The sequence below is a fragment of the Astyanax mexicanus genome, chromosome 4 (assembly GCF_023375975.1).
Source record: "Astyanax mexicanus isolate ESR-SI-001 chromosome 4, AstMex3_surface, whole genome shotgun sequence".
Taxonomy (NCBI): domain Eukaryota; kingdom Metazoa; phylum Chordata; class Actinopteri; order Characiformes; family Acestrorhamphidae; genus Astyanax; species Astyanax mexicanus.
This window is the reverse complement of record NC_064411.1, coordinates 22433928-22461275: the sequence shown is the minus strand read 5'-3', so window position 1 is coordinate 22461275 and position 27348 is coordinate 22433928. Positions and strand designations below refer to the sequence as shown.

The following is a 27348-nucleotide window of genomic DNA, read 5'->3' as shown; positions in this document are numbered from 1 at the left end:
AATCACAAGAATAACTAAACCTAACTGTTTTTAAAACTTCACATTTTACAATTTTATATCATAATAAATGTATGGTCAACATTTTCTAAATAAGACTAACCGAGTCTCCTAAATCTGAGTGACTTAGAACTTTTGTACATTGTACATTGAGGTTGTTCTGAAGTGATGAATCAACCGAAGCTTCCTGAAGTTGACAGCAGATTGATTCATTTCCAGCAATAACTTTTTTTTAATATACAAAAAAAGAACAAAATAAAACAATAAATATAATGCACAAAAATGTGTTTTTATTTTAACAATTTAATTATATAAGTATGTCATTGTTGTACATAGATATGAACATCTGTGTGTGTAGTATGATGTGAGGTAGTGCAATTGGCTAAATAAATAAACACTTTTCCAAGGCAAAAACACAAGTGAACAACAGAATGAAAAATATGGAACAAAAAAAGTTCAGATAGCAGAATAGTTTGTTGTTAAGGGTGAACTGAAATGGACTTAGGGTGTAGTGAATCATGATAACAAAAAACATTTGTTGAATAGCCCACCTCTGTTCTCCCCAGCATTCTGAAATACAGCGCTGTTAGCTAATGCTCCCAACAGACCACAATGCTAGTGATAGGGGCATAGCTTAACCCATACAAAAAAAAAAACACTATTTTTACACCATTAACAACAAACTCAAAGTAGCTCCACACTTCACCGGTAGAATTCCAAGGATGATGATATTTAAAGCAAGGCAGTGAGAACTTTAAAAGTACACAGATAGTTTATTAAAAACACTGTTTATACACACAGTGCCTACAGATTAGTTTATTAAAAACACTGTTTATACACACAGTTCCTACAGATAGTTTATTAAAACACTGTTTATACACAGTTCCTACAGATTAGTTTATTAAAAACACTGTTTATACACACAGTTCCTACAGATAGTTTATTAAAAACACTGTTTATACACACAGTTCCTACAGATAGTTTAATAAAAACATTGTTTATACACACAGTTCCTACAGATTAGTTTATTAAAGCACTCTTATACACACAGTTCCTTGTCGTAGTTAAGCCAGGAAAGGTCTGAAAATTAATGTCGGGGAAATGCATAACTTTCCAGTTGTTGCTGAAAATATCTCTATAATATTTATGCATTTTTAAGCATTTCTTGTCAGTTGACTTATTGTGGCTTGACTAGCTGAAGGTATTGTGTATATAAACTATCTGTGTATATAAACTATCGCACTGTATTTCGGAATATTGGGGGAGATCGGAGGTGGGCTATTCAACAAAAGTTTATACTCGTTATTGACTACAAATCAAGTCCATGTATATAACTTCTCCCCTAAACTGAAAAGGAGAAAACAGGGGATGAAAAAACAAACAGATTATGGGTCAGATTAGAACTGGATTAGTATGTGAAAAGACATTTTTAAGGCCTTATGCCTCTGTAAAAGCTGGGCTGCCAATAGAACAAATAACGCCTCCCTCATAGGAAACGTTTACGATGATTGGAAGGCACTTAATTAGCTGATCAGTACATTGTGTGGAACGATGAGCTTCTCCATATCTTCTGTCAAAAGGAGAGTGGTGTTGCTTCCCACAGAGACTCCAACCACCACAATCCCACTTCTGTTTTTTTCTCAGGTTTCTGCAAGTAAAAATATTTCCCCCAGTTTTCACCATTAGACAGTTGAATACCGAAAAATTACAGTATTTCTCATTTGTCAATATTTCCTGGGAGAGCACGGAAGAAATGACACTTTAATGTAATCTAAAGTAATCAGTGTACATCTTGTATAACAATGTGAGTTTGCTTTGCCCTTGAAACAACTCAACACACAACCATAACAACATTAACACCACCTCCTTTAAACAGCTGCAGTAATAATTTACCTCACAATATTCAGATGTGTAATTTCTGTAAGCTGCAAGAGGGCAAGTTCTGCCAGCGCTGCCTCTCTCCACAGCGCCACCTCGTGGTGCTTTCCCTCTTCTTCTAAGATCAGTTCACCAACAGGAACAGGCCCATCTCTAGTGGCTTGCATCCGGGTTGAAATTAGCTATGAAAAACATAGTGTTAAATAATGCTGTGAAAATACACTATAACCATACGGGGACTAATTTTGTGGTACCACTTTAAAATAAGACTACCTTTATAAAGGGTTTATAAATGGTTTACAATTAGTTTATTAATGGTTACTAATTAGGATGTAAATGTCTTAAAAATCATTAATAGTCAGTTATAACACTTACGTAGAAAGGGCAACAATGACCTGTTATGAAATAATGAACCCACAGCCATCTATATTGTTGCCCTTTCTATATATGTGTTATAACTGATTATTAATGATTTTAAAGCATTTACAACCTAATTAGTAAGTATTAATAAACTAATTGTAAACCATGTATAAACTCTTTATAAAGTCTTATTTTAAAGTGGTACCAATTTTGTTTTGTGGAAGAATGTATTTAATTTACCCTTAACCATTTTATACACAGTCAAGTCAGAATATTATGACCAGCTCCATACACCATACACCTATGACCATACACTCACTGAGCATCTTTTTAGCTCCGCTGATCATAAAGGACACTCTGTATTCCTGTATCTGTTTCTCTGTGTACTTTATTATTAAGTTTGCTTGGAAAAGTCAACTTACTGTTCTTCGTAATCTTCTTCTTCTTATTATCTTATTCTGCGCTCAAAATTTAATCACTATCTCCTCCTACAGCTTGTGACGTAGAAATACTAAATTTAGCAGTATCGTAGGACCTATACCCGATTAGGTTGCTTGTGCTTTTTAAGCGATATATCGTACGTTTTTCGTAAAAACTTCGTAAACGTGCACTTTTTTCCCCATAGGAAATGAATAGGGGACAACTTTGAACATCCACATAGGTCACAATTTTTGAGATATGAAGACAAAAATCGGACGTTCTTTACGGAAATTTCGACGATTTGACGTTTTCGTACAATTGTCGTACGAAGTTTCCCCATAGGAATGAATGGGGGGGCCTTTCTCTCCCCTGCTCTTCCAGTACTGTGTGTGTTTGGAGGAGCTGCTGTATGGAGCAGATACTGATCAAAAGTTTGGACACCCCGGCACCCCAGCCAGGGCTTAGCAACCAGTTAGCAACACCTTAGCAACCACCTGGAAAACATTAGCAACTGCATGGCAACCACTTTAGAAATGATAGCAACTGCCTAGCAATCAAATAGCAACAGTTTAGCAACCACCTGAAAAACGTTAGCAACTGCCTAGCAACCACTGAGCAATCATATGGAGTTTGTTAGCAACTGCCTAGCAACCATGTGGAATATGTTAGCAACTGCCTAGCAACCACAAAAGAAATGATAGCAACTGCCTATCAACCGATAGAATAAAAAAAAAGATTATAATAAACTCTTACTACCATAACTTTACCCTGATACGGTGGTTTAGAACTTCTGCTGGAAACATGCTCTAATATTGTGCTACTTTTGTGCTTTTACCTTTAAATATACACAAAAGGGTAGCACGGTTTGTCAGGGTAGCACAAGTCGACAGAACACCAGATCTCTCGTCTCGCCGTGTGGGCGTATCTTGAATCCAAATAAGGCTACAGGTGTAGTCAATTTTAAACTTTTAATGATTAAATGAACTTTACTGTGCTCTATATAAATCCATATTTTGCCGTTTGTGTGTGTAAGGCTCGAATGTGTGTGTGTGTGTGAAGTCCCTGATTGGCTGAAAGCAGCGCGGCGGCTTGATTCATTTGAATAAAGAATGCGGGGTTGCTTCAACGCAACGCAACCCAACCCAGCCGGTATGCAGTGGCTCTCTCCATTGAAGTGAATAGGATGCGATGTGCTGTTGAAGATACATCAGCAATGTTATTTTATTCTTTATTCTGTTTATTGTTTATGTAAAAACTGGGTTTGCAACATTGAACATTAATGAAGCAATCGGTTATTTACACTGGAGGAGGACCCTCATTTACTGTGCCGCTGAGCATTTACAGTTTAAAAGGGATTAAAAATATTATAAATAAAATTAGAAAAATTTGAAATAAAAATTAACATTTACTATAGACGAATAAAATATAAAGATAAAAAAGGAAAAATTAAAAACTTTAAAAAGATCATAAAAATTAATACATCAAAAATAAAAAATATATATCTTATGAAAAAAATTATTTGATCAATAAATAAATATTTAAAATGAATTAAAAAATAATTAATATAAAATAAAAATTCATTTAAAACAAAATCAAAGGCTTTGTAATAGTGCGCAGAATAAAATCAGTTTCAGTTAGTTTCGGTTTCAAATAATTGAAACAGCTCACCAAAACCTCAACCTATCCTTTATATTTGACAATATTTGATTAACTTTACAGGTCCTCACTCATCTTAATAAATTTAACTAAACTGAGTTGTTATATTATTTGAAGCCTCGCGCTGAATTCAGCTCGGCGATGCGAGAGAGAGAGCGGCGTATTTTGCCTGATTTCTCTTGATTGAATATGAGTAAATATTCAAATTTAATACCATACATTTTGCTACACTTTATAGGACTTTATTTATTAAAAGTTTTTTTAATCGCAGTGCCATGCAAGCTTTCAAGCTCGTTCTGCGTGACTGCAGCATGCAGGAGAGATTTTAGTCAATTAATTAATATATACATTTTTAAAATAAATTTGCCCTGGTGATAAGAAATGAACGCTAACATATAGCTTTATATTGCTGTGTATTTCAAATGTTTTTTAAGGTTTATATACTTGACATGCAGCACCAGATGACAGGGTGATGCTTTATTTTTTTAGATATGAAAAAAAAATTAAAAGTGACTTTCAGTTACATAGCAAAGTGAAATGTGACATAAATGACATAAATAAAGTTATGTCCAGTTCAAAGTTCTTTTCTCTTTTAATTTTTCATTTCAAAAACTCCAGCTATTGAGTAAGAATAAGCACCTGTTAAAATTCTGGACAGCAGAATGCCTGTGTCTGCTCTATTAAGCTTAGTCTGTGTACTAAGCATAAATATAAATCCTTATAACTGTTTGATGCAGGTGTTAAACTGTTGTATTAATACCATTTTAACGTTTTTCGTTTTTATGTTTTGAAATTCGTTAGATTATATTTTTGTCAACATTTTGGGTTAATTTTCGTTTGTTATTTTTCTAATAATAATAGAAATTATATAATTAATTTATATATATAATTAATTTATGCACTCATTAATATGCCATACCACATGTCTGTCTTTGTTAAAGAGCATAATATAAAGTATTTCAGCATGAAAGCACGTATTTGTAATGTGTCACAGCGTCCTGAATCATTACTACATCTCTGCTGTTTGTAACAACACGTCTCGCAATTGGCCCGCGGGCCGCGAGTGTGAGACCCAGGGGCGCAGATGGACATTTTGAACTGGGGGGGACCAAGCTGTAAAATTATATATATATATATATATATGCTGCAATAAACTTTAGAATAATCACTTTTCTGATCAACACTAGCCATACTGAAACTGTTATTGGTCTGGTATGTCAATATGTCCCCAGTGCCATCTGCGCGCATTCTTACACCATGATGCCAAATCACTGACATCCTACTATTCCATATCACATTGTTTGGTTTTTGAAAAAAACGCTGTCATTGTTTTTTGTTTCTTCATTGCTACAGCCTAGGCAAGACCAGGAAGACAATGTTAACATTTTACATCTTATAATTTCAGTTAACAGCGACTGCTTACTAAAATAACATCATAATAACATCATACATAAAATCAATGGAGAGAGCCGCTGCATGCCTCGGTGCATGCCGGGTTGCGTTGCGTTTAACGCAGCTCCGCCCTCCGGCTCAACTTTATTCAAATAAATCCGGCCACCGCACTGTGTCCAGTCCAGCCAATCAGGGAAAAGCAGGCTGCGTCCAGCCAATGAGGGAAGAGCAGGCTGCGTCTTCACACACACACAAGCCTCTTACACACACACACACAGAACAGGCGCCTTTCAACCACAGAAGAGAAGCTGAAAGCGGCAGAATATGGATTTATAGAGCTATAGGTTACAGTGAGGTTGGTAAAAAAAAAAATATTAAACTTATGACTGTCTACTTCTGTTGCTTCATTTTAATTCAAAAACGAGCAAGGAGATCCAGCGCAGCGGATTGCTTTGAAAAAAAGTGCCAGTGGACACGTACCGTAAGGAGCTGGTAACTGCCTGTGTCTGTAGTCTACAGGCAGTTACCAGCTCCTTAGAACCCCGGACTTGAGAAGGTGCGTTAAATTTACATTGGAACTGGAACACGGAGCTCCGAACAATGTAACCTCTGAACTGAACGCTTCCTAGTTTAAAAACGAGGGCATTGTGGAACACAGAATTCCACAAACGTACAGTTAATTAAATTAAAACCCCAACGTTTATGCTTGTAGATGGTAGATTTCGGATGAGGTCACTATAATCATCTGCGCCCATGGTGAGACCCCTGCTCTGTAGTGTTTATGCGTCTCATTTTGACCCTGTGGCTATAAAGACTTCCTAAAATCAAACTTGGGTAAAGGGAGGAACTAGAAGAGTTTGTGATACAGAGAGGAAAAAAGGAGGAAAAAAATTGGAGCAAGCCAGAGCTCAGGGTAAAAACTGGCAGAAATTTATTTTTATGCAAACTAAAATCCAAAACTGAGTGACTGTAGACAGGTGTTTCAGTTTCATTGTCCAACCCCGGTATGTCCCAAATGTGTCTATAAACTGGGTATAGGATATATATGATATCTCTATAAATTTTATAAAACATATTTTCTTTTTTTTTGTTTTCAGCTCAGAAAGTCCTTTTGTAACGTTTGTAATAATACTTTTTATTATTTTAAGCAATGTCTTTTTTTCCACAGATCTTTCAGACACATCCCATGTAAAAATGTCCCCAGAGCTCGTCAAGCTAGTCATACGGTTAGCTTATTAGAATAGGCAGCAGTGACTTCATTTAACTCACAATAGAAAAAAGGGCAATTCTGTTTATATTCTTTTTCCTAAAGTTCATATTAATACTTGTAAAGGGTTAAGCATTTAGTGGGTGTTAACATATGAACAGCTCAGGCATGAGGGATTGTGGTAGCTGCCTACCGTTTCATACACAGCCAGTCTATCTCTGCTCTCTCCTACTGGTATGCAGATTAGCTAAGTGTCAAACGGTCAGGTTGTTACCATCATTTAATGGTCCATATTATGTCCAGTGTTGGGAAGTAACAGATTACATGTAACGGCGTTACGTAATCAGATTACAAATTATGAGTAACTGTAATCGGTTACAGTTACTGCTTCAGTAAGTGGTAATCAGATTACAGTTACTCTGCTAAAATAAATGGATTACATTGCGGTACTTTCCTATTTTGGTCTTCCAATTCAACACTGACAAAACGCAATCACATTCACATAAATCACGACATCAGAATATTGTGATTCACAACCTACTGCTCAGAATGTTTTCACTGCAGAAGGGCCCCCTAGCGGGCCCGTCGGCGGGCCCGTTCTGACTATGTAAAGTAGAATGCTTAAAAGCGTCAAATATTCTAAAAACACCGACAAACTAACCGACTCATATTCTTTAGTACTACTTTAACTACCTGCATGCAAAATTACAGCCATCTAATTACATGAAACCAGTCGCCAGAAATCTCCAACTGAAAACAGCCTGTTTTTTCACATTGTTTACATGGGGAACACGCCTCCCCAACAAAATAGCCTTATAAAATAGTATTAGTATGTAAAATAACATCAGATTACACTATAGAAAATTCACTTACTATCACAGCATCCACAATACAGCACTGAACCGCAGATAAAATATCCATAAAGTCCTTTATTCGCCTGCTTACTTCTCCTTACAAACATGCGTTTATTTTCAGCGCAGCCGCAACGTAATATTCTCAGGCTCCTAGCGACCACGCAATGTAATATTTTCACGTAAAGTTGTACGTGAATACAAAGCTAAGGATGTCCTCTTCTAGATTCTGTGGTTTTCATTGGTCCACAAACCACTATTTTTCTTGAGTGATCGTCTTTTGAACCAATAACATGAGCGCTGGATAAATCCAATCCAATCAAATGAGGTCATAGCCTTTCTCCAGGGTCACAAAAGTGATTGACACCTATGTCAACCAATAGTCCACCCTTAGATGAAAACACTGGTACGTACTTTGCCCTGATTGGTCTCCTAATGGCTGGGGGCGGGGCATGCCTCACCGCTGTCATCAAAATCCCTCTGCTGAACAAAGGTGCGCCCACAGCGCGGATACGTGTGATTTTGTGTCATTTCATCAAAAAAATGTTAATATTACTCTGAAGTAGACTTACATTCATTTATTTTATCACAAACAAACAAAAAATATTACAAACTCTGGTTGTATAGAGACAGATTTACTTGTGTATCTTTGTATTAGATTAAAGGCAATCTGGAGAGGTTTTGAACACTTTGGAGACGCCTGGTGGACACCTAATATAATGCACCTAATATAATGCTAATATAATGCGGATCCTGATACTGATAAGCAGTTATTCATCCTATACGTCAGCCGAGAACTCGGTCACCCCAACCTTATCAGACTATAGATTACATGTACAGAAACTCATGGTTCCCCTGGAAAAAATCAATCATGCTAAGTTGCAAGAAAAACGGCCTTGCTTTGAGCACAAGGACACAATATACATACATTCTAAGTCACAATGTGAATCATCATGAATCGTGCTAAATGCTTGAATAACATACTGATTAAGTTAAATGCTGATTTTGTTACACACAGATTAACCCTTTAATCAATGAACAATGAACATAGTAAGGCAAAACTCCTCCGTATTCTTACACACTTGTTAATTCTTCACAAAAAACAAACAAAAAAAATCATATATTTATGTTTGAAGCCCAAAATGTGGCAAAAGTTTGAAAAGTTCAAGGGGGGGCCGAATACTTTTGCAAGGCACTGTATATAGTGGTTGCTTGAATGTATGTTTGGCTGTGTACAAAAGCTTTTGGCTAAATGCTTAAGTTGAAAGAATAGATAAGATTGCAGATCTTGCAATATAAAAGCCTTTTATTGAATCACATAGATATGAATATGAGTAAATACATAAGGTGATGTAAAACAACGATAATAGCTGGTACTGGATAAAACAATCAATAAAGTAAATGGATTAGATATTTTTAGTACCTTTAGAGATATAAAAAAAACCCTTTAGCAAAACGATACCAAATAAGGAAAAGATAACAGAGTATATAACTTTAGCAACACAACACAACCAAATATCCCTGTAGATTAACTTGCAGATTTTTAATCAGACTGACTGAACCATAGACCAATGAGAAAACCAGTAGAGCAGGGGTGTCAAACTCATTTTGGCCGAGGGCCACATTGGCATATTGGCTGTCCACTGAGGGCCAGATGTAACTTATAAATGTAATAAAATGTAATCAAATGTAATATAAAATGAATGTAATTACTCCTTGATGTTAAATAACTCTCAATATACTATTTATTCAATCAAATGTTACAGTTGCATGGAAAAAATGTTTGCTTGTTGCTCTATTAACATAAATCCTTTTAATTTGTCATGTTATGAAATCCAAAAACTCCATCAATCAAGAACCAAACTAGTCAAGTGAATAGGAATGACATAAAATACAAGTTACATTAACTTTGATCAAAACGTTTGATACTGAAATAAGGCTTAATAAATATAAAATAAAAAAAATGTGAGCTGTTAAGAACATGTGATAGATTTAGCATTTCCTCAGATTTAGCAGTTCCTCATACAACCACTAGTCGGAGCTGCAGCAGCAGCAGCAGCACAAGCCCGCAGTCTTTACTCAGTCAGAGCTACAGCCCAGCCACGGGCTACAGGGCTCAGCTGAGGCAGTCTGGAGCGTTTTTACAGTTTTTAAAATTCTTCTGTGTAGAAAATAAAGATTTTAACCCCACTAACCGAATAATACAGCTCTCTACAGTTCATCTTTCAGCCCAAGCAGCTAACAGCAGCAGTTTAGAGCAGCCGTCACGGAGGCACTGCTCGGATTACATTATAAACAGGTCAGTTAGCGCGCTGCTAACCTCAGGATGTTTATAACTACGGAGTTTAGAACACACCACGGCTGCAAGGTTAGACTGTTGAAGGCTACTGAAGACTATTAAAGGCTATTGGAGGTTATTGAAAGGGTTATTGGGGTCAGAAATCAGTAAAAGCTGGTTAGATAAGTGATTCACGTCCTCGTCCTTTGCTGTGGTGAAACTGCGACTAGCGCTGTCACAGTGATGTTTATTAATATTATTGTTTATTAATATTAATATTTATATTGTCGTATAAATATTTACACAACTTATATCTCTCCTAAAAAGTGTTTATTTTGGTCAGTAACACTCTTCGTAACACAAAAGTCATACCGGTCTTTCGCCTTGAAGCACAGCCCTCCGTCTGCATCAACTTCTCTTTTTCTGGACATTATGGGATAAACGTTTGTATGTCTCAATTCCACCCGCGAAGTTACGCCTTCCCTCCAGCAGGGTTTCCACATCAATGACTACACTGCTGTGTAGTGGCAGTAAGCCGTAACTTCACGGGTAATACAATCAACAAGCATTGTGGGAAATGTAGTTTTTGGTCAAAGAACGCTTCTGACCTATTTATTATAGACACTAAGATCTTACAAGCTCTCGCTTGGATGTGGCCACATTTGGCCCGCGGGCCTTGTGTTTGACACATGTGCAGTAGAGGGAATCAAGGATCCTGCAGTCTTACTGCTGCATAGCCTGCTGAGTGTTGCTTTCAGTATGGAAACTACAGCTAGACCGTTTTTTTTTTTTTTAAACTCTGAAAAGGATTTTGTTGGCCTTTTGTTGCAAGCTAAGAATATTCTCTACTCCTAAGAATACTCTACTCATTTAAACTATGACATCTAAATTTTAAAAGACTAAGTAATGCTAATCTAACATCTGGAGCAAACACTGGCAGTGCCCTCGCTCCAACTACAAACTACAAACGTGGAGTGGAGGAAAAAATAAAGAAAGTTTTTATATGTAAACAATTGAGAATGTGTTAAGGCTGTAAATGACATAAGTTGACCAAATGATCATTTCCTACTTATGGCAAAGCATATTCAATTTTTAAACCTAAAAATGTCCCAGAATGATAAAATCCTCACTTTTGTTTATTATTAGTTCTAAAGCTAATGCTGAGATTTAATATACGATTTTACTCTGAGCTAGCATCATCGCTTTACTATTTATTCAGCATATCACTGAAAAAATTGTAAAAATGTATGTTCCTAGTTTATGCTGTTAGTGGTACCATTTATGATTCTGTGTGTAAAAACTACTTAAAACACAACACTAAGTGTTGAAGAGCTCTGCAGGCATTAACTAATGTAGGTATACAAACAAACATAAAAACACAGCATGAAATTCAGTAAACATCATCTCTGGATAAGATTCATTTTTCTGAACCTGTAAAAAGCCATTTTTAAATGAAGTTCTTGTAACAGAGTGAAGATTTTGAGCATGATGAGGTGTTTTTGGCTGTCTGAAAGATTTAAGGTTTGCATTTTTTATGGCAGAGGAACAGATTTGGGATACTTTTCTATCTTTTGTGAATGCACTGATGTAATATAAGTTCACTCTGTAAAGTAAAACTCTTCCCACAGTCTGAACAGTGATATGGTTTCTCTCCTGTGTGAATGTGCTGGTGCAGTTTGAGATGACTCTGTTGAGTAAAACTCTTCCCACAGTCTGAGCAGTAATACGGTTTCTCTCCTGTGTGAATGCGCTGGTGTTTTTTGAGATTACTCTGTGTAGTAAAACACTTATCACAGTCTGAGCAGTGATACGGTTTCTCTCCTGTGTGAATGCGTTGGTGTATTTTGAGACTACTCTGTTCACTAAAACTCTTCCCACAATCGGAGCAGTGATACGGTTTTTCTCCTGTGTGAATGCGCTGGTGTATTTTGAGATTACTCTGATGATTAAAACTCTTCCCACAGTCGAAACAGTAATATGGTTTCTCTCCTGTGTGAATGCGCTGGTGTATTTTGAGACTACTCTGTGTAGTAAAACTCTTCCCACAGTCTGAGCAGTAATACGGTTTCTCTCCTGTGTGAATGCGCTGGTGCAGTTTGAGATGACTCTGTTGATTAAAACTCTTCCCACAGTCTGAGCAGTGATACGGTTTCTCTCCTGTGTGAATGCGCTGGTGTATTTTGAGACTACTCTGTTCAGTAAAACTCTTCCCACAGTCGAAACAGTAAAACGGTTTCTCTCCTGTGTGAATGCGCTGGTGTATTTTGAGACTACTCTGTTCAGTAAAACTCTTCCCACAGTCGAAACAGTAAAACGGTTTCTCTCCTGTGTGAATGCGCTGGTGTATTTTGAGATTACTCTGTTGAGTAAAACTCTTCCCACAGTCGAAACAGTAATACGGTTTCTCTCCTGTGTGAATGCGCTGGTGATTTTTGAGATGACCCTGTTGATTAAAACTCTTCCCACAGTCTGAGCAGTGATACGGTTTCTCTCCTGTGTGAATGCGCTGATGCATTTTGAGACTACTCTGTGCACTAAAACTCTTCCCACAGTCTGAGCAGTGATACGGTTTCTCTCCTGTGTGAAAGCGCTGGTGTTTTTTGAGATCACTCTGTTTAGTAAAACTCTTGACAGAGTGCTGATGTTTCTCCATGTTGGGACTTGGCTCCATCTGTCTGTGAAATGTAGCAAACAATTTCTGCGTTTTCAGGAGATTCTTCTGGATGGCTTGTGCTTCACCTCTTTCAGCAGTTTAACACTGTTCTTTATTAAATATCCTGGTTGTTTATTCTGGAAAAACAAAGAAAAAAAAATTTGTGTATTAAAATAAAAGCAGGTCAATTAACCAAAAAGAATTACCTACATTAGTTACACTATATGGAGAAAAATACTGGGACACCTTCATACTACAATAAAGGCTTCAGTACTTTTATCCCATTATAAATTCACAGACATTTTAATATGTAGTTGTATCTTGACTGTCAGCAGGCTGCAGCTGCAAAATGTATGTAGCAGAAACACTGCTGCTGTCCTGAGCACTGAATACAGTGTTATACTACTACTTTAGTAGTATCACACTTTACACTATAATCCATACTACTAAAACTTGAAGCTCGGCTGCGCTCCGGTCCACACCTAGAACCTCCCGCTATGAAGCTGAGCGGAGCGCAGTGCGACCGAACCGAGTTCCTCGATTAGGCTCGGCCCTGATGCAGAATTTTAGATTTTAGATGCAGAATGAGCACACCTGATGCTTCCACAAGTGATTAAACAGGAGAGATAGTTGAGGGAGGCAGGTCTAATTCAGTGGTTCGGCTTTCAAAGGTCTGATAAACTTCAGCTTGCTCCCAATTGTGCCGGAAAGTGGAGTTGAAGCACTTATGTAGTTTATGTTGTATCTAAGTTATTTATAGTTGATATAGGTTTGTTTATTTGACGGTGATATCGTGTTCCTTTTATATAAATGAAGGCTTTCTGCATTCTTTATCCTGGATGAGGCACTTTTGTTTTGATCTGTTAAATATGTTTACAAAAGGATAAGAAGCTCTGCCTCTGTTGTAATGTAAAGTTATTTATATTGGTAAAATGTAAATAGGTTATTGGTTTGTGTTTGACAGAGATGTCATGTTTTTATATTGCTACATGCAAATAAAGGTGAGCATTAATTCATTCTGACCATTTTTTAATTTCTAAAGTATTATACAGTTTTTTATGAGAGGAGGCTTTAAAGACAGTAATAGGTACAGATTTCCATTGCAGGGATTCCTAACAGTTTTTCTGAGGCCTTCCAAATATTTATATCGATATCGAAATTATATTGTATCGACCGAAATTAAGGAATGTATCGTGATATAAATTTTGGCCATATCGTCCAGCACTAGCTGTAAATATGTTATACTGCTCTAACAAAGTGTATCTCATTTTATCTTATAAATATCTTTGTAATTTTCTGACTTGCAGTATATCTCTACCCCTCACCTTTTATAATCAAATATTTAGTTTTTCAATACAATAATTTCAGTGACCGGAAGCAGAAAAAGCCTGTATTAAATGTATATGCTTGACGAAGAGTCTCGACTTACCCCTTCCTGTTTTTATGTTCTAGAAATTAGATAATATTACTTTTTTTATTCAGGTGTAGGACCATTTATGGGATCATTTATCTGCATACAATCACAGCTCCAGAAATGACATTAATCTGTTTTAATAAGGCAGTATGCCATAAAATATCGTAAGAAATAATGTTGCCAATATTTTTGAATATCATGAACTATATTACCCTGAAATATGGAGCCATATCACCCACCCCTAATTATCACATTCAGGGTAGTACTTTCTTGCTGTTTTAAGCAAAAGAAAAATTCACACTGTTTTCATTTCCTATTATATATCTTCTAGAGACATTTTATATATGTATATGTCCAGTATAATTTATTTTACTTTAATCCTGCATATATGGAGTGCATTATTACCCAGCAAAAAGCTACACATCAGTGCGGGCACTGTGGGCAGGGGCTAGCCCATTAAAATTCCAAACAGGCCCAACATGGGTTTTCTGTGGGCAGCCTGTTCATTGGCTGGCCCACTCAAATCCTATAAAAGGCCGCTGTGGGCTAGCCTAAACTGGTCCAGTGCATTAATGCCCCTGTAGGCCCAGTGTGGGAATTATTTGGACAGCCAACACTTTGATGCGCCCACACAAATCCCAGACAGACCCACTGTAGGTCAGCCCACATTCAGCCTGCTCCATTTCACACCCTGAAGGGCCAGTGTGGGTTATATGTGGGCAACCCACACTCTGGCATGCCCACACAAATCCCATGCAGGGCCACTGTGGGTCAGCCCTAATTCAGCCTGCACCATTTACTCACTGTAGGCATTGTGGGTTATATGTGGGCAGCACGCACACATATGTGAGCATGCCCACACAAATCCTATGCTAGGTTACTCTGGGTCAGCCCAAATTTACCATACAATATTTTACAATCTGAAAGTTTGTGTCATAACAAGTTCATATGAAGGGTATCTGAATATTTTTTATTGTTTTTGTCTGTGAGAGCTAGGTAGATTAGCTAGCTTAGTGGATAGGAGCAACACTGTGTGAAATGTAGTATCAGCTCTGAAAGATTTTCTAAACCAAAAGTGGAGAAAAATCAAGGTACCACAGCAGAGTTGTGCAGAGACCTTTGGAGGGGCACACACACACACACACACACATAGTAACATCTCATATTTTTCAAGACATATACTGTATAGCTATACATTTTTATTTATAAAAATATTTTTATTTAATATTTTGGATAGCTACGAATTTGCTCCATGGTGCTGATTCATAATCTCACCTTTATTATTGGTAGTGCTGATAATAAATAAATAAAAATATTAAATTATAAATGTATTTATGCTTGACTATACACTTTGTGTAAGCCAGCAAGGTTATAAAAGTTACATATTTTTTTATTTTTGCATGTGATATTTAATTGTGAGGATCATGTAACCAACGAATTCACCCCCCCTCCCCTCCCCCCTCCCCCTCCCCTCCCCCCTCCCCCTCCCCCCTCCCTGCACGTGCCTTTACCACAGAGCAACGATCAAGCTTAAAGGCAAAGTCAGTGAGTGACTTTGGTCTGTCAAAGTGACTGAAAGGTAAGTTATAATTTCTGTTCTACTATACGCTTTTCTATTTTTTGCTAAGATATGCTAATGTGGTGCTAATGCAGTTACCACTCTCAGGTTATTGTAGCATTATAAGGGTAGCTATGTTGAAGTTAGCATTGTGCTAAAAAAAAGTTAGCATTGTCCTAAGTTAGAATGAGAATTTACCTCACATTTAAATAACACGAGGGGCTCCCAAGTTGGCAGCTTATCTCGGCTCTTGGAGAAAGACTGCTGTTAAGTAAGTTAACTTTATATCCAAGTATGTCAACAATAACCAGCTAAGGGAACAATGGCTTGCTAAGGGAAGTATTAAGGGAAATGGAAAATGGAAAGATATCCACTTAAGCTAAGGGAAAGATAGCCAGTTAAGCTAAGGGAAAGATAGCCAGTTAAGCTAAGGGAAAGCTAGCCAGTTAAGCTAAGGGAAAGCTAGCCAGTTAAGCTAAGGGAAAGATAGCCAGTTAAGCTAAGGGAAAGATAGCCAGTTAAGCTAAGGAAAAGCTAGCCAGTTAAGCTAAGGGAAAGCTAGCCAGTTAAGCTAAGGGAAAGCTAGCCAGTTAAGCTAAGGGAAAGCTAGCCAGCTAAGCTAACGGAAAGCTAGCCAGCTAAGCTAACGGAAATATAGCCAGCTAAGCTAAGGGAAAGATATCCAGGTAAGCTAAGGGAAAGATATCCAGGTAAGCTAAGGGAAAGATAGCCAGTTAAGCTAAGGGAAAGATAGCCAGTTAAGCTAAGGGAAAGATAGCCAGTTAAGCTAATGGAAAGCTAGCCAGTTAAGCTAAGGGAAAGATATTCAGTTAAGCTAATGCAAAGATAGCCAGTTAAGCTAATGCAAAGAGATCATTTTAAAAAGTTTTGGTATTTTTGTGAACCTGATATCCTGATATCGGCCACCTCACGTTTATAGAATGTAACTACCAGTCACACACAGTGACTGTAAAGGCTATTTATGTTTCACCATGAATAGCCTGAAGAAATTCAAATTCAAATAACTATCACTATATAAGAATCACTGTAATCAAATACAGTCTGCAAATTTCTCTAAAATTAAGCATTGTACATGAAAAGACACTAACAGATGTAGTATTTACCTGACTGCATTCTCATATCTCTATATTATCATTTTAAGAGGCCGTGAGAAGATCAATCATGCCACCACCAAAGGATGCAGAGATCGAGCAAGTTGCAAAGGTTTGGCTTTGGAATGCACGGGACCGTTCAGGTGGACGGAAGCATCGTCTCATGCAGTCTCTTCAAAAAAATAGTTAATTTATGATATATGCTATATTAATGCATAAACAATATTCATTTTTGATATTATGATTAACTATATCTGTTCTATTTATGTAAAGTACATCTATTTTCTCCATTATTATTGCTGTGAGATAAAAACCTTAATGCAAAAACTAATGTTATATTCAATTAGAATTTTTTTGTTACTGGTTTGATTGGGATGACATTTTGGTTCCAAGTCTACAAGCAAGAGGAATAAAATTAATAATAGAGATTAGGGGTGGGTTTCCTGAAAGCTTCGTTACGCTAAGAACTTCGTTAACTCGTACTTAAGATTGATCGTTAATTAAAGAGTGTTTCCCAAACCCGTGCGTAACTAAAGTACTACGTAAACTCGCTCGCAGATTAACAAGTGCCCTCACCCAGTCGTTATTCTTAAGAGCTTCTTTAGGGGATCTCTACTTGCAGTTCAGCACCTTAAACACCAGGGACCGCCAATTTTGAGGGTGAAAAATTATAATTTCCCTGGTTGAAGCAATTATATTATGTTACTATTAATTATAATCAATTATATTATATATATAATAATTATTATAATAATTAATATTATTATATTATATTATATTATATTAGATTATTTCCCGTGTCTGCGGGTGCTCCGGTTTCCTCCCACAGTCCAAAGTTCAGGCTAATTGGATGTCGGATAAAAATTGCCCCTTAGGTGTGAGTGTGTGAGTGGATGTGCCTGTGTGTCTGTCTGCCCTGCGATGGATTGGCGGCCTGTCCAGGGTGTATACTGCCTTCCCCCCCGATGCCGACTGGTATAGACTCCAGCCACCCCCCCGCGACCCTTAACGGATAAAGCGGTTGACGATGAGTGAGTAAGTGAGGGAGTTATATTATATTATATTATATTATATTATATTATATCATATATTATATTATATTATATCATATATTATATTATATTATATCATATATTATATTATATTATATCATATATTATATTATATTATATCATATTATATTATATCATATATTATATTATATTATATCATATATTATATTATATTATATTATATCATATATTATATTATATTATATCATATATTATATCATATATTATATTATATCATATATTATATTATATTATATTATAATGCCAACTTTGTCTGTGTAGTCTAACTGGGCATACTGGAATTGACCAATCAAACCCATAAATTATTAAAATTCAGATTCCTGCAGATGATGCTCACGGTCTAAGCAAAGCTGCAAAGTCACCAAGTCCGTGGATTCTGTAATCAGGCTGTTATGTGGCATACACACACTTATATACTCTTCCCACCAGCCCGGGAATTACAGCACAATACAATATATTTCCATGCTATTGGGAAAATTCCTGGTACTGTAGGTCCGGTGCAGGGGACGCCTGCAGTGTCTTTACTCACACCTACACGTATTGTAAAGGGTATCGGTGAATGTGCAGGTAATATTTAATATTATTCTTTATTTAGGTGCTTCTAACCAACATTGTGGCCGTTCATCTGGGCAAACTCTGGGGTGTGTCAGCGTGCAAATATATAAATACCAGTCAAAAGTTGACACGTCTCATTTTTTATTTATTTATTTTTTTTACATTGTCGATTAATATTAAAACTATGAAAACAATTAATTGACGCATATGGAATTATCTAGTTAACAAAGAGGTGCATGGCCTTTACAATCCCCTGACCTAAACCCAACTGAGATGTTGATTTAGGATGAGCTGGAGCTTTACAGTGTGTGTGTGTGTGTGTGTATATTGAAGAGTTAACGTTTATTATACCTTGGGTGTGTTGACAAATATCCTTCAATAATGATTACTTAACTTTAGCATCTATAATTACATAATCATTGTGTGAAACCTTGTATTTTATATGCATTTATATAGAAGATTATCCAATCCTCACAGTGTATTTTATACACATTTATATAGAAGATTAACCAATACTCACAATATATATTCTTTACACGTATAGTTAAACTTTGCTTGATCAGGCATGTAACTAACACAGACTCTATTATATGACAAACCCACATGATACATAAGGCATATACTAACACATAGGATCTATTGTATGGCGGACTAACCACGTGTTATTGACATATTAACATATAACATATGAAATCTATTGTGTGACTGGTGTAGCTCATGCTTAAGGCATTTTGGTCACTGCATGATCCTAACTAACGGCCATCAATCATCGGCTGGTGCACTCTGTATGAACTAAATTGATACAGAGGAGGCTCTTAGATCAAAGCGGCCTTCTCTGTGTGTGGGTGCCTCCCTAAACCTGCAGCTCTTCAAAGCGGGGAGTGACGCACACGCACACAGATAATGCCACAATGTTCAGTTCTGGCTGGACACAGTCAAGGCCAAGCACTAGTGGTCCGGTCAGACACGTGAAACGGATTACTAACACATGAAATTATGCATGCTAACATGAGATGATTTTAGCAACGCCTCATCAGCAGGTTTCACGTCATTTGGGGTATAAACATGGAGTCAGATCAGAGGGGGGTCAGAACTTTTACTATTTGATGGCTGCTAACTGTCTTGTATGTACTGGTTCTCCTGAATTCAGTATTTTGTAATAAATACTTGATTTGCTTTCAACTCCACTCCACCTGTCTGCAACTCTCTCCATCAAAACGAACACGCAGGGGAGTTGTACCCCGGATGGTGGATGGGGGTAACCCATCTTTCATTTTCTTTTTACAACTATATATATATATATATATATATATATATATATATATATATATATATATATATATATACACACACACACACACCGGAACAATAATTATTTTTATGTTATTATATTATTTTTATATTATTAATAATTATAATAATAATAAATTAATATTATTATCAATATTACTATTAATAATAGTACAATATCTATTAATAATATATATATATATATATATATATATATATATATATATATGTATATTAACAATAATAGTTTTAAAAAAGTAAAAAAAGTTTAATGTTTATTAAACATTTATATATAAACATATGACTTATTTATTTAGCCATATGTATCTGTAGGAGTATTTTATTAATGCCAAAGTACATCCTTTTGTTATTTAAATTTCAAAATATGTATAATATTGATGATTACAACACTTTTTTACATTTTTAGGGTGTAATACTGAATAAATACTGCATAATAATCGATATTTGTGGATCGATTGAGTGCGCTGTTTCGGGGGAGGAGTCAACAAAAACGTTCTTTAACCTCCTTTGTTAATTTTCACTTTGCGAAGCTCTTTGGGAAACACTTGCAGAACTGGCTCGTTCTTTACTCACGTCATTCGTTAGTTCGTTCGTTATTCGCTAAGGTTGTTCGTTTTCGGGAAACCCACCCCAGAGGCTTTGTTCCAGTAGCAATAATAGTATCAGTTTATTATTCATCTACTACATCAGTCTAGTGCATTTAAGTATTTATTCAAGAATATGATTTGCTGTTTTTATTGATGTTTATAATATATATATATATATATTTTTTTTTTATTTAAGTTGTATAATTCTTTGTTATTTTGTATTATGTTTGATATTTATATCATACCGTTTATTATAAATACTGTTTTTGCAAATGGAGATATTTATGCAGTACATGTTTATCTACATGCTAAAATATAAATTTGGGATTTAATTTACTTAAATATTGTTGTGTGTTGTTTATATTTTATACATGATACTTTGTAATAAATTTATTAATTTACTATACACTTTAAATTGTGTTATTTATATAATTGTTTTACAGCCAGTTGCAAAAAATGTCAAAGTGCCAATAGCACAGCTTTAAATTTTCTTTCTTGAAAAGTGTTCTCTGTTCAATATTGCACAGTTCTAAAAATTTGGGGCCACAATTGGTTTTCCACTGAGGGCATGAGTCAGTGTGTGTGTGTGTGTGTGTGTGTGTGTGTGTGTGTGTGTGTGTGTGTGTGTTAGAGCTCTGCAAATCTCTGTTGGCCCAATGTGCAAATACCCATTGGTCCGATTTGGGCTGCCCATATGGGGGCGGTACCGCACCAACCTCATTGGCCCATGTTGTGGGCATGTTTGCTGGGTTGTATCATGACATTATTCTCACCAAACAAAATCACATCATAAAACATTTTACTATTGCTAACATATTTGTAAATCTGTACATAAAAATACTGTGTGGAGCATGCACCATGTTTTTTTAATGCGTCACGAACAATGTAGAAAAATACTGAATAACAAAAGCAGTTTTGTTAAAAGGATACAGCAACTGGATATAGGGGCACATTACATTATTTTTAAAGGTAAGTAACAGTTTAGCCACCTTTAGCTTATCAAGCCAATGCTAGCGACCTAGCCAAGCTAGCTAGCAATTCCAAACATCACATACTACCAACAGCGTGAATGTCCTAAAAACATGAATTTGTTATTAGTTGTTGATATATAGCCTAAATGGTAGGATAATGTACACACAGTTTGTAATGGTTAATCCTTTTCATTATATAGTTAACTTTAACCGTTAGGTGTGTTATTCTGCTATAACACCACTGGGTCATTTTACAAGCTAATATTTTAGGTTTTTTTCCTGTCAGGATGAGTGAGGCAGGCTGTGTGGTGAGGACCAGGTCGATATGATTACTCATCTATCTATCAAATTAATTTAAACACTGATTTAACATTTTTTCTCTCTTTTTTAAAGAGCATAATATAAAATATTTCAGCATGAAAGCTCATATTTGTTAGCTGCTGGTTAACTAGTTAACTTTAGGGCATGGTATGTGTTCAGAAAGGGGGCAGGAGGTGCAGAAATTAATTAATATTGTCCATTCCTTAATTCCTCTGTGATGGGGAGCTGAAATTAGCTCTGATTATTTTTTATTTGATTTATTTTTTCCGTTCCGCCTTAAATGCGGTAGCGCCTGCCGTCTGTTGCACCATTTAAGGTGGAACGGGAAAGTTAGCTAGCTAGCTAGCTACCGAAACGAACTACTAGCGAACTTATGCTTGTTATGAAGAATTCAGCCATAAAACATCAAAACTACACAATAAACTAAGGCAATACAGTGATAATCGTAATTTTTAACACGGAAAATACTTGCATTTGTGGGTTTCTTAAGGGAGAAATGGGATTCACCCTTAGAGCTGCATCGTTCTCGAACGACACATAACTGCTGAGCAGAGCTCGGAGAAGATCCAGTGCTGGTGGTGTAAATGCTGCACATGCTGAAGGTGGTGAAGGTGGTGTTGGTGTAGGAGTGAATGTAGAACAGCGTGTTAAAGAAAGAGAGAGAAACTTCTCCATACCTTCTGTAGTTCAGCTGATCCTGCTCTTCCTCCTCAGGCGCTGCGAAAGAACTGCAGAGCCCGAAGCTCAGCCTCACTCGGGTTATGTAGAGCTCCGCCCCCTCCATATCACATTACACCCCATCACCGCGCTGAATGGAGCTAAACAGCTAAAACTCTCATTTAAAACAGCGTAGAACTACTTTTATGGGGCTTTTCTTTCATTTTACAAATTAGAATAAAGTATTTCACTAAAATAGGAAAGAAAATATTTTTTAATGAGACACTTACGAGTGGTGGCTTCTAGCCATTTTTACCCATGCACTTATATACTGACTACGCCACTCCCGTTAAAAGGTGGGAGAAACCCAAAAGGAGTTAACCTTAGCTAACCTAGCTAAAACATTCCACACTGAAATAAAGTAGTTATCGTTAGATAACCTAGCTAGCTAAAACATTCCACACTGAAATAAAGTAGTTATCGTTAGATAACCTAGCTAGCTAAAACATTCCACACTGAAATAAAGTAGTTAACATTAGCTAACCAAGCTAGCTAAAACATTCCACACTGAAATAAAGTAGTTAACATTAGCTAACCAAGCTAGCTAAAACATTCCACACTGAAATAAAGTAGTTAACATTAGCTAACCTAGCTAGCTAAAACATCCCACACTGAAATAAAGTAGTTAAAATGACCTAAAGTAGCTAGCTAAAACATTACACACTGAAACTAAGTAGTAAACATTAGCTAACGTAGCTAGCTAAATCTTTTCACTCTGAAATAAAGTAAACATTAGCTAACCTAGCTAGATAAAACATTCCACACTGAAATAAAGTAGTTAACATTAGCTAACCTAGCTAGCAAAAACATTCCACACTGAAAAAGTAGTTAACATTAGCTAACCTAGCTAAAACATTCCACACTGAAATAAAGTAGTTATTGTTAGATAACCTAGCTAGCAAAAACATTCCACACTGAAATAAAGTAGTTAACATTAGCTAACCTAGCTAGCTAAAACATTCCACACTGAAATAAAGTAGTTATTGTTAGATAACATAGCTAGCTAAAACATTCCACACTGAAATAAAGTAGTTAACATTAGCTAACCTAGTTAACTAAAAGATTCCACACTGAAATAAAGTAGTTACATAGACTGTATATAGCTGGACAGAGCATCGTTTCTTAAAAGTGAAGCCACCACAGGTCGGGCGCCCCCTGCTGTTCGGCTGCAGAAAGCTGTGTAACTCCACCCATCCCCATAGGTTTCAATGGCAAAACAGACAACTTTCAATCACGTTTTTTTTCTAATATGCTGTAATTCTACCTCCATTATTTAAATGCAACAGCTAGTGTAACCTCTGCTTATATTGTCAAATTTTTATTTCCCTACAGAATTCGGTTTTTAAAACTTTATTTGGCTCTATTCAAAAAAGGTGTGGTTATGGTAAAAGGGCTGCTTATGGGCGGGACCAATAACAGACCGTCAGCTCCGCTCCGCCCCGCTCTGCAGTCTGTGACCGCGAGGCAGCCCTCAGGGGCGGGGTTATTTAAATGAGTAGCCGGTCTCTCCACAGCCTTTCTCCCTCCTCTGGTCTCTACTGCGCAGACTCTGGTCTCTGAATCGCCAAAATGGCGGAAGATTTTGGCTTCATTTTCATTGAATGAATGGGAACGGCGACACGGCGTCCATCTTTATATACAGTCTATGAGTAGTTAACATTAGCTAACCAAGCTAGCTAAAACATTCCACACTGAAAAAGTAGTTAACATTAGCTAACCTAGCTAAAACATTCCACACTCAAATAAAGTAGTTATCGTTAGATAACCTAGCTAGCTAAAACATTCCACTCTGAAATAAAGTAGTTAACATTAGCTAACCTAGCTAGCTGAAACATTCCATACTGAAATAGACTTGTTAACATTAGCTCACCTAGCTAGCTGAAACATTCCACACTGAAATAAAGTAAATGTTAGCTAACCTAACTAAATGTTAGTTAATTTAATTTTTTAATTAAAATTTTGAACAGTGTTAACTTGCATGGTAAATTTTGAATAGGCATGGTGACCATCACAAAGTGAAGCATTGATTATTTAATATAAGGAGTAAATGTGTGATGAATACCAGGACCCGAGGATACGAGCGCTGATTAGTAAACAGGTTTATTTACAGGACTAGGCAAACAGAGGTGGTCAGGGACAGGCAATGTCACTCATTTGTATGCCTACAAGACGCCAGGTCAGCCAAAACATTAAGTACACACAAAAACTCACCAGTCAGGCAGCCTATTACTGTTACAGTTTCACATTGAAGGGCAGCCTTTAAAAAGTTTTTTTTAATGTGATATGACATAATATTTGTCTCATTTACCGTTGCAGTTCCATTATAGTTAGCTAACTATTGAACACTATTTTACACTAAGCAACGCATAGCCCCTTCCATCAGAACACTGAAAAGGGGTTTGACAACCATGGCCCCACCCCCGTAGTGAAAATCATGAATCTGATTGGTTAGATTGTCCTGCGACTTTGCTAAAGACTCATTACTACAACCTTCACAAAATCAGTAGAAGGGTCACTCAGACACACGGGAGGGGCAGAAGTCATTTTAAAAAGCTTTGATTGGTTAGAACTGCTGTCAGTCAGATAAGAGTCCCATAGCCACTGAAAAACACAGACTAATGCTTTTATTTAGTTGCTGTTTTTTATTTTAGTTAATTCATAAAATATTTGCTCTTAGTTTACAATAACTATAATTAGAAGGGCCTTACTGCACACCACTGCTGTAATCTGTAAAACACTTTGTGAGTTGCTCTGGAAAAGTGCTATACAAATAGAGATTACTTACTTACTAGCATTGTAAACCTGTTGGGAGCATCTGCTAAAAGCTCTGTATCTCGGTAGGCTGGCAGTAACCGGATGTTTTTTTTACTTTACCCAAGTCCATTATTGGAATTCTCATTTGGGTGCCTGTTAGTACTTACACAATAATAACATAAGACATTCTGAAGATCCATCAGGGTCACAGTGAGGTTATCAACCATTTCTTGGGCGGATATTTCAATATAAAAGTTTTTTTTTATTGAAACACAGGCATATAAGTAAATGTAGAGGTGAAGCAATACAAACATAAAAAAGAAGAGGAAACTAAATAATTTGAATGTTCTTAGAAACTTTGAAAATCACAAAAAAAAAAAAAACATTAAGCAAGATATGATATCCAATCAGAAAAGGATAAGTGTATATAGCTTGAGTAACACAACAACCAAATATACCTCTATATCCCTCTTTGGTAACAGATTTTTAATCAGACTGAACCATAGACCAAGGAGAACACCAGCAGAGGGAGTGAATGAGTCCGCAACCTTACTGCGCTACACAAGCCTGATTTGGGTTGATTTCAGTATGGGAACTACAGCTGGAGTGTTTTATTTAAACTCTGGAAAGGATTTTGTTGGCCTCTCTGCGGGGTCTGGATGCTCCTCTCTGGTCTACACGACAGTACCCGGCACAGTGTCGTCTCTCTGTAGCTCTGGGTCTCACTTTTGGGAGCACTCTCTGGAGTGGCTTAGTGTTTTCCCCTTATCCTTTCATATGGGTGGGCCTGGTGGTTAATAGCTTTAGGCTAAGCTATGCTACACTGAGGTACAAACTGAAGTAAACAAACTGTGGACGGCTTCCATAGAGATACCAGAAATGAATGGAAAATAATCAATTCTGCATAGAAAAGAGATTAAATGCTTTCAAATCCTTCTAATCATAAGCGCTGAAGGTTTGATTCTAAACTATTAGTTGTAAGCTAAGAATCCTACTCTACTCCTAACAACTACGACATCTAAATTTTAAGGCTTAAGTTATGCAATTCTAACATCTGGAGCAAACACTGGCAGTGCCCTCGCTCGAACGACCTTCCCTTCTTCAGTACAGAACTCTTACCGTAACTACCTTAAAATCTGAGCTCTGTCTCACGAAGAATGTCGTGGAATATCAAACATACAAGAAGACATAACAAGGAATTTAATAAACATCATCCCTGGATCCGAATCATTTTGCTGAACCTGTAAAATCCATTGTTAAATTCAGTTCATGTTTGTTTCTGGTGGAACGTGTCCCAAGTGACAAAGTGAAACATTTGTGTAGGATAAGGTGTTCTGTCTGAAAGATTTACGATTTGCACTTTTAATTGCAGCGGAAAAGATTTGGGATAGTTTTCTCTCCTGTGTGAACGCACTGGTGTGTTTTGAGATCACTCTGTTTAGTAAAACTCTTGACAGAGTGCTGATGTTTCTCCATGTCGGGACTTCATTTGTCTGTTTAATGTGGCAAATGATTTCTGCGTGTTCTGGAAATTCTTCAGGACAGCTTGTGCTTCACCTCTTTCAGCAGTTTAACTTTGCTTTTTGTTAATTATCCTGGTTGTTGGAAGTGATGAATTTCTGGAGAAAACCTGGAATATTTTTATTTCTGGAAAAAACAAAAATGAATGAATTGTACATTAAAATAAAAGCAGGTAAATTATCCAAAAGTACCTAGATCAGTTTCACTATATGGACAAAACAACCATAAAAGTTTCAGAACTTTTATTCTAACTCCATAGACATTATAATATATACTTATATCTTAACAGTCAGCAGGCTGCAGCTGCAGAATTTGTGTAGCAGAAACAATTCTAATTGTATAATTCTCCCTTTCAAATAATATTTTTAGTGTAAAGTTCATTTTATAATTCTCCCTTTCAAATAATATTTTTAGTTTTATATTCATATTTTATATTATATGAAAAGTTCAGTGAATACAAGATGTCGCATTAAATTGGAATGTTTAAAACATTCAAATTAAACAAAATTTACTAAAAATTACAAAAAATCAAACTGTAACTGGTCTCATTACTGCATCTTGCAGATGAAGGGGGCTCATTAGAACCATGCAACAAAAGTGCAGCAGGGTCAGAGCCATCCACTGTGAACAAGAGAAAGATCTCTGAACAAACTCCTTCATGCCCAGTTCACCAAAGAATGCCACTAAAAATAAATCAGTGTTTCGTTTAAATATATAGATATTTTGGATTGCATTAAATGAATGAATGGTCTATCAATTTTA

The 27348-nt window shown here is 36.4% G+C and overlaps 2 protein-coding genes across 10 annotated transcripts in view; one reads left to right on the top strand and one right to left on the bottom strand.

The window, feature by feature from the left end:
- The window catches only part of LOC125801291 (zinc finger protein 239-like), a 327337-nt gene that overhangs the window by 78254 nt on the left and 221735 nt on the right, over positions 1–27348 (bottom strand). For 2 of the 4 annotated variants that reach the window (XR_007438661.1, XM_049477769.1), the window contains exon 1: positions 22272–22404. The exons of 1 other annotated variant lie outside the window; for it this stretch is intronic. Coding sequence is in view for 1 of the 3 variants with exons in the window: in XM_049477768.1 (XP_049333725.1) it covers positions 11604–12710 (1107 nt within the window). In the remaining 2 variants the exon portion in view is untranslated. Of the gene's footprint in view, positions 1–11500; positions 12830–22271; positions 22405–27348 lie in introns of those variants that run through there. One more of the 4 variants, XM_049477768.1, reaches the window with a different exon arrangement.
- The window catches only part of LOC125801117 (zinc finger protein 850-like), a 527199-nt gene that overhangs the window by 340626 nt on the left and 159225 nt on the right, over positions 1–27348 (top strand). The window lies entirely within an intron of this gene.